At 40.6% G+C, this 15,254-nt stretch overlaps 1 protein-coding gene across 2 annotated transcripts in view; it reads right to left on the bottom strand.

Moving 5' to 3' along the window:
- Positions 1 to 974: 974 nt before the first annotated feature.
- Positions 975 to 15,254, bottom strand: part of PLEKHG4B (pleckstrin homology and RhoGEF domain containing G4B) — a 192,847-nt gene continuing 178,567 nt past the window's right edge. For both annotated transcript variants that reach the window (XM_027869104.1, XM_027869103.1), the window contains exons 21-24: positions 14,915 to 15,184; positions 13,908 to 14,125; positions 9,744 to 9,803; positions 975 to 2,515 (exon numbers count right to left, since the gene is read on the bottom strand). In XM_027869104.1, coding sequence (XP_027724905.1) covers positions 9,762 to 9,803; positions 13,908 to 14,125; positions 14,915 to 15,184 — 530 coding nt within the window. In that variant the 3' untranslated portion in view covers positions 975 to 2,515; positions 9,744 to 9,761. The remainder of the gene's footprint in view (positions 2,516 to 9,743; positions 9,804 to 13,907; positions 14,126 to 14,914; positions 15,185 to 15,254) is intronic.

Here is a 15,254-nt window from a genome sequence, read left to right on the forward strand (position 1 = left end):
TGAACTCAGGTCTTCTTGACTCCAGGCCCAGCATTCTCTCTACTGAGCCACCGAGCTGCCCCCTCTTCTACAGAGAAAGTGAAGAGGAAAAGAGAAAGTGAATAGAAGAAGAGAGAAAACAGAGAGAGCAAAAGACCAAGATGCCCATGACAGGGAGAGGAAGAATGCCATTAGCTATGACCTTCAAACCCTAGGCAGGACTGTAAAATTGAAAGGGAGCTTCCCTGCTACCCCCTTTACTTTCTGAGTCCTTTCCCCTACTCTGTGGAGTTCCTGCACCACCTCAGGTATTTAATATCCTCATGTTCTATTCTACATTTCCATTTATAAAAGCCCATTCTCAGAATGATAAACTTCACATTAGACGGTATAAGGCTTGATGCCCTATTTCCCCTAGAGGAATTTGTATCATAACAAGAAATAAGAAGGTGCAAGTCAAAGGAACTCATAACTTGAGGTATCATCAAACTGGTAAATAGGATATTGTTTTCAGATAGGGATACTTTTTTTGGGGGGGGTGAGGCAATGGGGTGAAGTGACTTGCCCAGAGTCACACAGCTAATAAGTGTCAAGTGTCTGAGGCCAGATTTGAACTCAGGTCTTCCTGAATGCAGGGCCCGTGCTGTATCCACTGCACTATCTAGCTGCCCTGGGGATGCTTTTTTTTTTTTTAATCCCGCCATGTGAAGCTGGCCCTGACATTGTGGCCCTCAGGTCATATGTAGATTATCTCAACCAGAGTCAGAGAATGTGAAGAGGATATGGCCCAGTGGAGGTCATCCTTCAGTCATCCTAATGCTTGGGCTCCATACCTTGGTTTCTTTCAAGTTCACAGATTCATTTTGCTAAACTTCTTTCTGTGGGAAAAATACAAGTCAAGTGCAATAAATTCATGAGTAGAAATGAAACTAGAAAGCATGCTCACTCTTTAATACACCTAGGTGCCCAGTAAAAGTCATTTCCATTTGCACCAGTGAAGAAATGTGACATGGTAGAAAAATGTTCCGTTTATTTCTTTTAAGTATTAAACAAGCCTGTATTGAAACAAAGTAACAAAAGTAAACTGTTATCAACAGCTGACAGGTAATGAAATGTTTTCATATTTGATCTCCGAAAAGGTGGTTGAAAATACTTTTAAAAAACCATTACTAAAATCATTCTCATTTTCTAAAACGGTCCATACATTTCTATCTATACACATTGTCTCTGTGGACGCTTGCAGAAGATGCTACTACTTTTAAAAAGACAAGACCTTGTCCTAGTTACGGGAATTTAAAAGTGAGGCCCCAAAATACTATTTACAAAAGCTTCCGGCTATTTCTACCTTTTTCGTTTTTGTTCAGAGGTTAGTGCACTCCTTAGGGTTGCCTACCTTGACAGGATTGCACAATACCAAGTAGAGTCAACTTGAGATTCTCCAAACATGTGTTGTTGGGAGCATGGCACTGTTAGTTTGGCTTAGCAGGAAAACTGGCCAAGGCAAGTGGAGTTATGATGTTGGCCTGGTTTTGTGGAGTTTCAGTGGCATTCAAACACTTGCACCACTTGGCTTCCCTTCCATGGTGTGGATAATCAGGAGTTGACTGTAACTTCTAATATACCTCCTAAGCTATTTACGGAAAGCTTGTTAGAAAAGAAAGAAAAGATTTAAAGTTCTTAACACCCACACAGACATGTGCTCAAAAATACATATTTAGGGCCAATCTCTGCTCCCTTAACTCAATGGGAAGCACACTTCAGGTACCCGCTCCTTCAGTCAGAATTTAGCCCATGTTTTGGTTTTGCAGGTTAGGTACACTACTAACAAAACATTTTAAAATTGATATTAAAAAGTTTGTTACCAAAACCTAAGTCCATCATTATTTGAAAGATGCAGAAGGGCAAGTAAATGGGTGGTGTAGGGACAAAAGCATCACCAGCTGGGACCAAGTTGTGATTTTGGTGTTTATAGTACCTTTGTCCCACGCGATCCTGAAGGCTGAATTTATGTGTCCTTCACAATAGAGGAAGAGGCTGTGTCTTTTCAAGAAAGAAATATTTCTGTCTCCCTTGTGACTTGTCAGCACTACTCAAGTCCCTTTGCTTCCATCTTGAAGGGCTGGTTGCCTTTCTTTGGGTGGCAGGCCCATATTTGGTCAGTCTGAGGTGGGATTGAGTCTAAAGGCTCTTCAGCCTTCTCCCTGACATGTGGGAGCAAATTCAGGGATTAGAAAGGTTCAAAATGGTGGCCGAGCTGGGGTAAAGTGAATGTTGAAATGATGTATAGGTCTAAGTTGGAGTGATCATCATCAAAGGAGACTTCTTGGGTATAAGCAGCCCTACTGATCCTTGTAATGTGGGGACTGTTGGCCCATCAGATGTCACCCTGCCTTGATCCCTTTCTTCCTGATGTCATGTTACAGCAGACATGCAGTCCTTGTTTTCTTCTTGAGATGTACATTCCCATATCTGGATCAGAAGAGTATTGAGATGGTTTGTTGCGTGGCAAATGTCACCAAGTTCAGATCAATCACAGCTGTAAAAACAGTGACTGTTGTTAATATAATGGTTATTTGCTCTTTTGGAGACTTCAATATTGCAGAAAAACACTGGTAATTGATCACACCCTTCACCCTCTTTCCTCCCTTCCCTGTTCCCTCTAGACGACAGACAGAACATTGAATCATTTTGACAAAAGAATCCAAAGCCACTCAGAGAGAAAGCCTCAAGAAAAGAGCAGTGTCTTTACATCATATTATGATGCTGCCAAAGAAAAATGACCACCAACCATGCAGTGCAAACATGCCTTACCCATGTCTCCCAAGCCTGCAGCAGCCCCTTCCTGGAAGTCAGAGTGCATTTTCCCCAGTATCACTATTTTTAGGACCATACACCACTCCCCCTTCTTCCTCTCCCTACCAATTTCTTCTCTCAACCATGGTCTTAGAGTAGGGCAGGGGCACAGGAAAAAGGTGGGTAGGGATAAAAGAGAAAGCCCAAAGTAAAAAGTAAAGGAAACTCAATGGGAACAGAGTTGAGAAGAGTGTGAAGATGTGGGGAAGCTGGTCAGATGGCACAGGCAAAGGTCTATGTACTTAATGAAGAGGTGGTTTTTCTTAATGTTAGCTGGCAAGTGATGGGAGTGCATGAATGGCTTTGTAACGTGGCATCTGCTAAAAAAAAAAAAGCATTGCTATTTCTATCCATTATCCTGAAATATGGCAAAGAGATGCTCATTAAGGTCCCTTCCGGCTCTGAAAACCAATGACCCTCTGATCAAACAGAGAAATATTTAATATTTATACCCCATCTACTGCCCTGGTACCTAATCATTCCACATAAAGCAAAAGGGAAGCTCCTTGCAGTACCTAGCTGCCATAGTGGATAGAGTATTAGCCTTGGAGTTAGGAAGACCTGAGTTTGAATCCTTCCTTAGATACTAACCAGCTGTTCTGGACCTGGAATCAGGAAGACTTGGGTTCAGATCTGGTCTCAAACACTTACTGGCTGTGTGACCCAGGGCAAGTCACTCAATCTCTCTCTGTCTCAGTTTCCTCATTAAAATGGGGATCATGATAACACCTAACTCCCAGGGTTGTGCTGAGGATCAAATGAAATAATATATATAAAGAGCTTTGCAACCCTTAAGTGTTATGTAAATGTTAGCTGTTATTGTGATAATATGTTTACATGCACATGCAGATATAGCTACAAATATACACATGTAGATACATATATGTTTTTTATATAGATTGCGCGTATGCCCAAATGTACACGAATGAATTTGGTGCCAAACATCTTTCACTACAGTCCTCCTGTGTTGCCTTATTGGGGCATGGAGGTGACACTGGCTTCTCAGAGCATTCCAAGGCAGCACGAGCTCTAGCAGGTCATACCAAGATGGAAAGACCTGAGAGACCTGAGTGACTGACGACCGGCTGGTGACAGATGATACTGTATTGTTCAACAAAGAAGTTCATCACCAGAAGGCTGGCCATCAAGATATAACGTTTTTCCCCCTTTTAGCAACCTATGAAAACATTTGAGTTGGGGTTGGGGGCTGCAACCTGCATTAGCAGAAAGAGTATTCACACAGATAAAGTTACATATCTTCTGAAGTATTGCAGTCAGTCAATGAAGTAGAGAGAGTAATAGGAGTGAATGTTTTTCATTAACTCTTCCTTTATCATTGTAAGGTCCTTAAATCAGTCAAGGGGATTAGTTGCTTCATCCCATTCCTCCTACCCCCTTGCCTTGTTAATAGAAGAAACAATGAAGGCAAATGTTATTCTGGATCTGATTCTAAACCATAAGCAAAGAATGTCTGCCCAAACAGAAATGACAATAATGTTTGGAAGGTAGTGATTGTGCCATTTTGAATTCATGGTAGATAAGGAAGCTAGGTGGTGCAGTGAATAGAATGCTGGACTTGGAGTCAGGAAGACCTGTGTTCAAATGCTTTCTCAGACATTTTCCATGCTATGTAGCCCTGACCAAGTCACATAACCTCTGTCAGTCTCAGCCTCTCTCTTTACAAAATAAAGGTAGTAATAGAACTTCCCTCCCAGGGTTGTTGCCAAGGATCAGATGAGACAATATATATATGAAGCACTTTGCAAACTGAAAAAAAGCACTATAGAAATGTTAGCTAAGGGAACACAGGGCACAGACTGATGAGGACCCTAGGTTGTTGGAAAGCAGATGGGATCTCAAGACCTACCACTCTATAAAGCCTGGGACCAACTCTATCCCAGGGAACTTGGAAAGAGCTGCTGAGCCGTTGTCACCAGTGATATCGAGAAAGAGTATAGAAAACAAAAGAGGTAACTGAAAACTGGAGAGAGGCAAAATGTACCAAATTTTCAAAAGATGAAAAAAAAAATGGATACTTCAAAATGGTAGGCCAGTAGCTTGACTTTTTGTGTGTCTTGACTTGATACCAATGCTTTCAATAAAGACAGCTTCCTTATCAGCTTTACAGTTAACATGAAGGTAGGTAGAAGAGTCAGCTAACTCATTGAATGACAAAATTGAGATGCAAAGAGATTTCAACAGGCCATAACTATGGGTCAAAGGTAATATGATGAAGTTGAATATAAAGTTTTACATTTGCAGCCAGTAGGCATAGGATTTGGGAAATATGGCTAGACAATAGTTGAGAAGAAAAGAACCTGTAGGTTTGAGTGGACTAGAAACTCAATGTAAGTCAATAATGTGACATGTAGACAAAAAAGCAACTGTGAGCTTAGGCTAATAGGAGACTAGGGTTCAGAATGATGGAAGTTATTATCCTCCAGGGGAAGCTAGGTGGTGTAGTAGAGAGAGTGCTGTGTCTGGAGTCAGGAAGAGTCTCCTGAGTTCAAAGCTGGCCTCAGACACTTGACATCTGTGTGATCCTGGACAAGTCACTTAACCCTGTTTGCTTCAGTTTCCTTATCTGTAAAATGAGCTGAAGAAGGAAATGGTAAACTATTCCAGTATCTTTGCCAAGAAAACCCCAAATGGGGTTACAAAGAATGAGACGTGACTGAAACAACTGAACAACAACAAATTATCTTACAATCTAGTCAACCACACACCTGGGATGGTGTTTTCACTTTAAGGGGTCATGTCTTGGAAAGAGTACTGATCAGCTGGAGGACATCTGGAGGAAGGCAACCAGGACAATGGAAGGACACAATGCTATACAAGAATCAGTTGTAGCAATGGGAGATAATTAGCCTTGAGAAGAGAAAACTCATGGAGAACATGATTATGGTATCAAAGCTCTAGATCTGGAAATGACTTTACAAATCATCTAGCCCAACTCCCTCATTTTACAGATGAGGAAACTGAGGCCCAGTGAAGTCACTTCCCAAAGTTACACAAGTAGAAAGTGACAGAGGTGAGATTTGAACCTAAGTCCTTCTATTAGAGAGATAACGTTTATTTCTGCTCCACTCTGCTGCCGAAATCTTCAAATATTTGGAGGTTTAGACGTGGAAGATGAATCTAACTTGTTCAGCTTGGCCCTAACACGTACGAATAGGACTAATGGATACCATGGGGAGGATGACTTTGGCCCAATGTAAAAGAAATCCCTTAAGAGAGCTGCTCAGAATTGCAATGGATATCCCCAGGAGGTAGTGATTTCCCCATCACTGAAGCGCCTTAAAGAATTGGTTGAATGACCACTTGTAGAAGAGAGGATTCCTTCTTCAGGTCCTATCTAGATTAATTGACTTCTGAGGTCCTTCCCTGAACTCTTGAGTTTTTATGTTGTTCCCCGCCCTTTTCCCTGGGTATAACTTCACCCATAACAACCTTATTGGCTCTCAGTGAAGTCGGCGTGCCTCAGGGTCCCAGGAATAAAGTGACATGCCAACATCAAAGGGGAATTTCTGTGGGCAAAATAGTCCTTGCATAAGATGCGGTTTCTAGGTTTGTGATGCTGACCCTAGAATGACAAGGTAACTATTAATACGCACATTTGCAGGAAGTTCCTCCCTGAGGGACATTGTCACAGATCAGCCTGGAGTTACCCCAAGGCTGGCAGCAGCAGGCGCAGCAGTGGCAGCCTCATCTGATTTTACCTGGCATGAGGTTAGATCGCATTGCTCTTATGATCCTAGATTCAGAGTGGGGAGGGATGTCAGGGATCATCTAAAACCAGACCCCTCCTTCTACAAATGAGGAAATTGATGTCCATAGAAATGAAGTCACTTGCCCAATGTCAGATACATGTTAAGTGTCAGAGGTGGGATGAACCGAAGCATTAACATGAATGAAACCATTTGCTTTTATAGTGTTTCCATTCACTGGGCTTGAGTTTATTTTTTTTTTCTAAACATATAGGTGAATACATTTCTTAATTAATTCTGGGAAAGCATCTATGACAAAGCTTTGCTCGTTTATAGTACCATTAGTGGGAAATGAGTCTTTGTTTAATATAAAATGTTTTTTGAATGGGTGTTGGTTAAGCCTGATTTTTTTTTACACAGTAAGTTTATTGTCACTGACTGGTCCACATCAGAACAGTTTACGCACTCTAACTTCTCATGAATTTTTTTGGTTACATACCATAACACTGGTGAAGACCTTGGCTAAGACAAGCAAGCCACTCTGGCTGCCAATCCCTGCAGATATACCCAGGTCCTGATTAGTGAGAACAATGAATAATGAATAAAGTGAAGAGGTATCATTATTTGAATTCATATTATTTAGAGTTATATATAAAATCTGGTAGTTGTTCCATCTTGATGGAAATAGGCAATCCAAATTTGAATAATGCAACCATTCATGAGATCCATTATTTACACTAATTGGAACTTACTTGTACTGTACTTTTTTTGGGAGGGTAGCAGCCCCTTTTTCTATTGAGGGGGGAAATATGGTGTAGTAATTATGGCATATTAGGAAAAAGCATGGGATTCAGAATCAAAAGGCTCTGCTACTTAAAACCTGTGTGAGTCTGGGCACATCACATTACCTTTCTGGGCCTTGGTCTCCTCATCTGCAAAACGAGACATTTGGAGATCACTTCCAATAGTGTCTTCAAGTTCTAAATCTTACAAATCTCCCTTTCCTTTCTTGGAGCTAATTTCTTGATAATGATATTTTCTCCTTCAATTATCACAGAGATATATCACATTTGACTTCCACTTCTCACCTGAGTTTCTCAGGTAGTATGTTGTCCTATGGTTATTTGTGTTATATCCTATGACCAGAGTGTAAGCTCCACAAATGCAGAGACTGTATATCATCTAGACTTCATATATTCCCAGCATCTAGCCAGGCGTGCACCAGCAGGTTAAGCTAGCTCTTTCATGTGGTTGGATGTAAAAATATAGGAAACATTTTTTTATGTTGGAAGAAATTAATTTTAATAAGAGACTATGATGACCCCAATGGGTGGCATATCAGGTATACTGGGATGGTGCTTTGAGGGTGTCATGTCACCGGAACGTAAAGAAAAGCAGTGTGTATGAAACTAGGGATATGGACCGGCCAGGGATTCAACCGTCAGAGACCTTCTGGAGGCAGAGGGTCCTCTTTTCTTTAAGTGGGAGCGCACCCCAGCCCAAGAACAAGGTAGGCCATTAATTCATTGTACCACAAAGATATTTCTGGGGAGGCCAGATCTGTAATTTCATTGGTATAAAGAATTAGCTGAGGAAATTCTCTCTCCCAATGCAGTTCAGCACCTGTTTTGTAATTTACAACCTTGAAAGGTTGCTTGAGGTTAAACTGGGTCACATAATAGGTACCAGAGTAGTACTCAGGTCAGACTGATTTCTAGCTCTCTAGCTACTAGGTCATCCTAACTCTTAGCATACAGATATGTCCTGAAAATATTTTTTTTTTAGGCAATCAGGTTTGAGTGACTTGCCCAGGGTCACAAAGCTAGTGACTATCTGAGGATGGATTTGAACTCAGAGCCTCCTGAGTCCAGTGCTGGTGCTCTGTCCACTGCACCACCTAACTGCCCTCTGAAAATGTTATTTAAAAACTGAGGCATTCCCTGGCTCAAGCTGAAGGCTGTGACAGCCAGCAAAGCTTAGAGATTCCTCATGGATGAAGATGCATAAGAATGCCTCAGGGAGTCGAGTTGGGAATAAGCTTCCAGCTGGGGCTGAGAATTCTGCTTTGATGCTCTCTTGGTTTGAATCTTTTTCAAAATTCCAAAGTATATTGTTTGTGGGGTCTTGCTTTTGATTCACTTGTGGGCAGCACTGTCCACTATAAATCTTCCTCAGTTGAACTCTTCCCATATCCTGGGATCAGATGACTAGAGGAAACAGAATGCAGGATGTTCCTATGGGATCCCTAAATGGACTAGCAGACTGGGCTGTCCCTTCCTATCAAAGCAATCCCTCCCTATCAGCCTTCTCTGTCCAGTATTTGAGCATCTATTGTGAGAACTGTGTACTTTAACAGTTACTGAGAACTCATTACTTGAAAAGGCTGGGTGGTCTAGGTAGGTGGACAGGGGAAGGGAGGAGAAGGGAAAAGGGAATACAGGAAAGAATAGGTAAAATGGAAAGGGGGAAAGAAAGCAGTAGGTAGGTGAATAGAACAGAGACGATTACCCTATTCTTTAATTCCTAGTAATCTCTTAATCCCAGGCAAATTACTTAACGGTCATTTCTTTCCCTCAGACCTTCCTTATGTACCTACTATGTCACAAGTGTTGGCAGACAGGTAAAAGAAAGCTTGTCGAGGCACGCTATTGACTTATTCTCAAAATAAGTCAAGAGGTGTGGTATTTTTGTTTTTATTTTTAAGCTTCTGGTGTTGGGTTAACCTATGCCAGGTTCTCTGGTCATTCATCCTGGTCTTAGGCAGTTTGTAAAGCTGATGATAAATGGGATGGGATTAGAACTGCCATATTTTATTGCGTTTCCTAAGTGAAAATATTGTCCACACTCCTAGTGGGTAGAGTTTGGCTGCTGCAAAAGTCACCTTTCTGTTAACAGCGCAATCCATCCCTAAGATAAGAAGTGGCTGGACACATGATACATGGAGGGGAAAATTCAGGGAAGGAGAAGCAGCAGAGAGGAGGGTTACATTACCTTTCTGGCAGAACCCCCCCTTAGGAAGGAAGCATTGTTAATATCAGGCAACGCAATTAAGCTTCCGGTGCTCTTTTAATATGGTTAGACATGCAAATCAGCCTGGAGAAATGTCTGCATGCTCCAATTTAATTGATTGTTAACTTTGACACAGATGTGGCAGCTCAGAGCATCCCTCTTCCCAGTGTTGAGCTGAAAAAACCAGTTACTTACTGAATGTCTGCCTGCCAGTCAAACCACTGTTGAGAAGCCTAATACATGAGAGGTTTTGTTCTGACAAAAAAGGGAGGGAAATCAACTAATTAAAACCAATGTCATTGCTTATCCTAGACAATTTTGGGTATACAACTTCCCCTGAACCAACTGACTGTTCCAAGAGCTATTGCCCATCCTCTTGACTCAGAGGACCGCTAAAATATGGCTGGATATAAAAATATAGGAATATTTACTCTGTGCCTGACACATAGTAAGTGCTTAATAAATGCTGGTTTGCTGGCTGACTGACTTGTAGGTTAATTCATTCCCCCTGCCACTTTCTTACTAGATCTTGGGAGGGACATGACTATGGAAAAAGAGGTATGCATTATGAGTTAGAGAGGATGGTAACTGAGCCAGCATCCTTGGTAACATTCTCAGAAAAGGCTCTGAAGCCTGAATTAACCTTCGAAAGTCACTACATGTTTTCTTCTCCCAGCCTCACCATGGCTACTCATCCTCTTCTCTCATTGGCTCTCATTATAGCCCCATGTCTCCAGCCAGACTTTCTCTGCGGCCATCTTTGCATTTTTATCCACCTCTGCTTTCATTTTTGCTTTTCTTTCCTCGTAAGATGTCTTTCTTCTTTTCAGCCTCTATACTTCAGACTGTTTTGCACTTGATCCAATTCTAGGGGCCTCCTTCCCTAAAGTACTCTATATTTAACTACTTTGTACTTATTTTACATTTATTCTCTCCAAATTTACATATTTTCTCTCCCATAGAAGGTAACTTCCTGGAGAACAGGGATTTTTTTTAATTATTATTTATTTTATTTTATTTTTTTTTTGTGTTTGTATCCCCAGTGCCTAATGCAGGGACTGGATCATGGTTGGCCATGTGAAATGATTGTTGATTAATTGACTGATACTCTGATCAATGTCTTACTTTGCATTTCTAAGCCCTTGTACATTGTTTGTCTTAGATCATCTTAAAGTCTTTTATGTCCTGTTGTGATTGCTAATGCTTTTCTTTTTAGCCTAATTACACCATAAGTTCCACTTGAAGGGCCAAATCTGTTACTTCTTTTATATTCCTCACAGCAACTACTACCTAGAAATGGTAATTAACAAAATCTTGGTGAATGAATGGATTGTTTATTTGCTAATTATCTTTTCTATGAGCATCCGTCCTCATCTAAGCTGTTGAGTTTAGTTTTAATATCCTCAATTCTTCACTGCCTAACTATTTAACTGTGTTAGTGGTTCTTAATACATCCCGGAGATCTACTAAAGGGGATTTAGGGAAAACAAATATTAAATGAGGAGTGGAAGGGTTGTGATCTGTACCAATGGAGGGAGTAACACCCTGAAGAGATCACAGATTCATTGTAGTATGAAGTATGTAGTTGGCTAAAGGACCAACAGCGCTAGTCCATGAACTATCTCTTGATCTCCCATCTGTCAGGACTGTAGAAGCTACTTTCTCCTCCCTCAGAAGAGAACAAACAGATTTTTAAAATCTTTAACTTTAAAATTTAAATCTTTAATTCTTAAATTAACATTAGGGAGGTTTGATGACATTCTGGAACTTTGTATTTAAAGACAGAACAAATTTTTGTACAATGAGTGTAAGATTAACTTTTCTTTGAAAAAAAAAGGTGATTCATCTTTAGTTCATTGCCTTGACTTTTCAGTTTCATATTTTTATCCCCCTTTTTCCATGATCAATTTTAATTCTTAATTCTTGGCAATGTGACATTGTTTCATCTAAGTCTGGTTGTCCCAGTTAGCTCAAAAGTCATCTTATCTTTTTAAATCCTCCAAGATGAGACTAAGTCTCCTTTCCCAAACCAGTGTTATCACCCTTAACAAGGAAGGATGGTGGTATAAAGGTCAGAGTCATATAGTGGGACCTAAGAGACCCAGATTCTACTCCCTGCCCTCCCTTTACTAGGTGATCATTGACAAGTACTTTAACTTTCCTGGGACTCAACTTTCCTCATTTGTAAAATAAGGGGGTTGGACCAAATGATGTCTGAAGTACCCTCAAGCTCTAACGATGTCCGAGTCTAATCCATGTGACCTTCAATGGTGGAGCTACTCATGAGCTTATATTCCATTGGTGAAACATACTTCTAGCACTGAAATTGAGTGAGGAAGAGTTCTCTTTTAGGTAGCAAGGCAGCAAAACAGGTCCCATCCCTAACATCCATGTGGGGCACCAGGGACGTAGATAGGAAATGCAAATTTTATGGCATAGTTTTAATTCTCCTAAAACAACTCTAAATGGCCTCTTATTATAAAAGGTTCTATTGTTTCTCTTGTATTGCCCTTAAGTGCTTAATATAGTTTGTAAGTAGACAATTACCAGGTTCAGTTATTGACCTGGAAGGCCCTTTATGAAATTTCTTCTGAAATTCTTTTGTATGGACTTAGCTATGTATGTGTTTCCCCCCGGGAGACTTCTTGAGAACAAGGATTGTTTTATTTTTATTTGTGTATTCTCAGGGCCTAGATAGTGACTAATACATAGCATATAATAAGTGCTCAAAAATGCTTATTGAGTTGAGTTGAAATGATGTTTTCTCTTAATGTATATTTGTATTAATTCCCTAATGATTACTAATACTAGTGACTAGAATTTTCTTTGGAATGGCTAGATGGACAGTCATAGACTCTTATAGCATCTCAGTGGAATTCAGTTGTTGAAGAGAGTCTGGCTAAGCAGAATTCTTGGTCATTGTCTTCTTTTATTCAACAAGGTAATGGCAGGGCCTTCTTATCCACCTAGACTTTCTGAATTGGGAAGGACTACTAAGAAAAAGGCACCAGCTACATGGACTGTAAATACCATGGGATTGTCTAATGGGTTTGGTTTGCAAGCTGCCTCACTTAAACCACAATTTCATCAGTGCCTTTAAGGCACGGATCCAAGTTGGAGTATTGGTTTTATGACCAGTTTGAAATTGTACTTTGTTTAAAGCTCTCCTATCAGGACCAATAGGTGTTACTTTGGGTTCTCTATCATGGTGGTTCCCACAAAAATGAATGTTATGCTAAGTAGACAGGCTCTTCAGTTTCTGTTGATTGACAAGCAGAGGGCTGGCCAGAGTCATGTCAAGACCACCATTAACTCCCATTGCCCTCCTATTGGTGCAAATCTTATAAGAAAAGCAAAAAGTCTTGTACGCAGTGGGGCTCAATGAACTACACTGCTCTGCTAGCTAATTTCTTCCTTAGTAGAACTGTCCAAAAGTGGAATGGGCAGTCCTAAAACTGTCCACAGAGACTAGTGAGATTACAATACCTACTAACTTCATAAGTATAGGGGTCTAAGTCCTATTTATCTTTGTAACTCTCCCAGAGTCTAGCACTTTCAACATATTTAATTAAGGGAATGAATGTTCATTGGGAGGTTTTATAATGGGAGGCCATTTAGAGTTGTTTTAGAATTAAAACTATGCCATAAAATTTGCATTTCCTATCTACGTCCCTGGTGCCCCACATGGATGTTAGGGATGGGACCTGCTTTGCTGCCTTGCTACCTAAAAGAGAACTCTTCCTCACTCAATTTCAGTGCTAGAAGTATGTTTCACCAATGGAATATGAGCTCATGAGTAGCTCCACCATTGAAGGTCACATGGATTAGGCTGGTTCTGAACTCCCCTTCATGTACTCTATAGTCTATCAACTTTTTGTTTCCCTAATTGCCTCTTTGCCTTTGCATGGGCTGTCCCCTTTACCTGTACTGCAGTCCTTCCTCATCTTTACTTTTTAGCATTTCTACGTTCTATCAAAATTCAGTCCATGTGCTACCTTCTACAGGAAGTCTTTTCTGATTCCTCTCTCTCTCTCTCTCTCTCTCTCTCTCTCTCTCTCTCTCTCTCTCTCTCTCTCTCTCTCCCCCTCTCCCTGTCCCTCTCTCTCTCCTCCTCTTCCTCCTCCTCCCTCCAGATTATTTTGAATTTACATATTGTATCCCTCAATAGAATGAAAGTCTCTTGAGGGAAGGGAGAATGGAAGGACTGTTTTTCCTTCTGTCTTTGAATCCTCAGCACCTATCATAGTGGCTCACACATAGCATGTCTTCATTAAATGCTTGCTGAATTGAAGCCAGGTGAATTCAAAGTCAATAGATAACATGGATATAGCATGAATTTATTAAAAGACAAATACTTACTGTTGTAATATACTGATTACTATCATTTTTCAACCTGGAATTCTTCCCAGGGAGAGCTGGTGATGTGCACTGGGAGGGGGGTTTGGAGCCAGGATTTGAAGCACTTTCATCTGAAAATGTGTCTGGAAGAAGCTGAGACAGCCCAGGGTGGGCTGAGCTGCTAACGCCACTGATGCTCTCACCAGAGGTGCACTGTGATGACTCAGAACTCTCGGTAACTACAGACCAGAAGGAATAATAATAATGCAGTTTAATCAAACATTAATCAGTTTATTAATTTATAGAACATAAGTGCCCCAACCTCTTGTGCTTCAAGTCTAATTTCTTTTGATATTGGAAAGCCTAAATTACAACATTCTCTGCATATTAATTCCTTTTCATCTTCATCAATTCATGTAATCCCTGCTGGTGACTAGGAGAAACTGTAATAACTGCTAACTTTTACTTGGAGCTGTTGTAATAACTGCCAACTTTTTAGTTTTCCTTGGATCTTTATGTTTGATAACTACTTTAAAAATCACTTGTTTTTATCTTTTTAATATTTTTTTGCTTTTTGGTGAGGCAATTGGGGTTAAGTGACTTGCCCAGGGTCACACAGCTAGTAAGTGTCAAGTGTCTGAGGCAGAATTTGAAGTCAGGTCTTCCTGACTTCACATCACTGCACCACCCAGCTGCCCCTAAAAATCACTTTTAAAGTGAAGAGTTGGGCTCTCTGTTCGTTGATTTTTCCCCCTCTTGTAACTACTCTGTGGTATATATTTATATTTTTAAGTTAAAGTGAGTTAACTTTGAGAATTTCACAGCAACATTTGCAGTAATCAGAAACACCTTAAGACATATCCAAACTCAGTGGCCTAGGCAGTCGAGATATCTCCCTCTAACTCAGTGAATCTGAGCACCTGAACCAGCCTTATCAGTAAACTTCACCCCACCCCCACTATTGTACGCCCCTCCCCCCACCTCACGTAATTTTAACATTCTTTAGTACCATGTACAAATCCACTTACTCATTGATGGCTGGCTTCCTATTTCCTGTTCTAGCTCATCTTCTTCTATACAAGTTTTAATGTCATAAGTCCAATGATAGAAGGGAGGGCTTAGCAGACCTGAATAAGATGGACTAGAATAAACATGCAGGTTTAGTGACCCCAAAATTGAAGACGAGGACTGGCTGCTTGAGGAAGAGGTGCTGCTGTTGGAGATGGTAGAGTGGGGCCTTTTGAAGGGTGTTGAGTGATCAAATGAAGATACAGCTATAGATGCCCTAGATCTTGACTCTAGAGACAAAAGAATAAAAGGAAATGTTAGTCTTGCCTCTTTTCTCTGTTCTCATCCAAGCCACTGATG

This window comes from Vombatus ursinus, unplaced genomic scaffold (assembly GCF_900497805.2).
Source record: "Vombatus ursinus unplaced genomic scaffold, bare-nosed wombat genome assembly UNPS02014791.1, whole genome shotgun sequence".
Lineage (NCBI taxonomy): Eukaryota > Metazoa > Chordata > Mammalia > Diprotodontia > Vombatidae > Vombatus > Vombatus ursinus.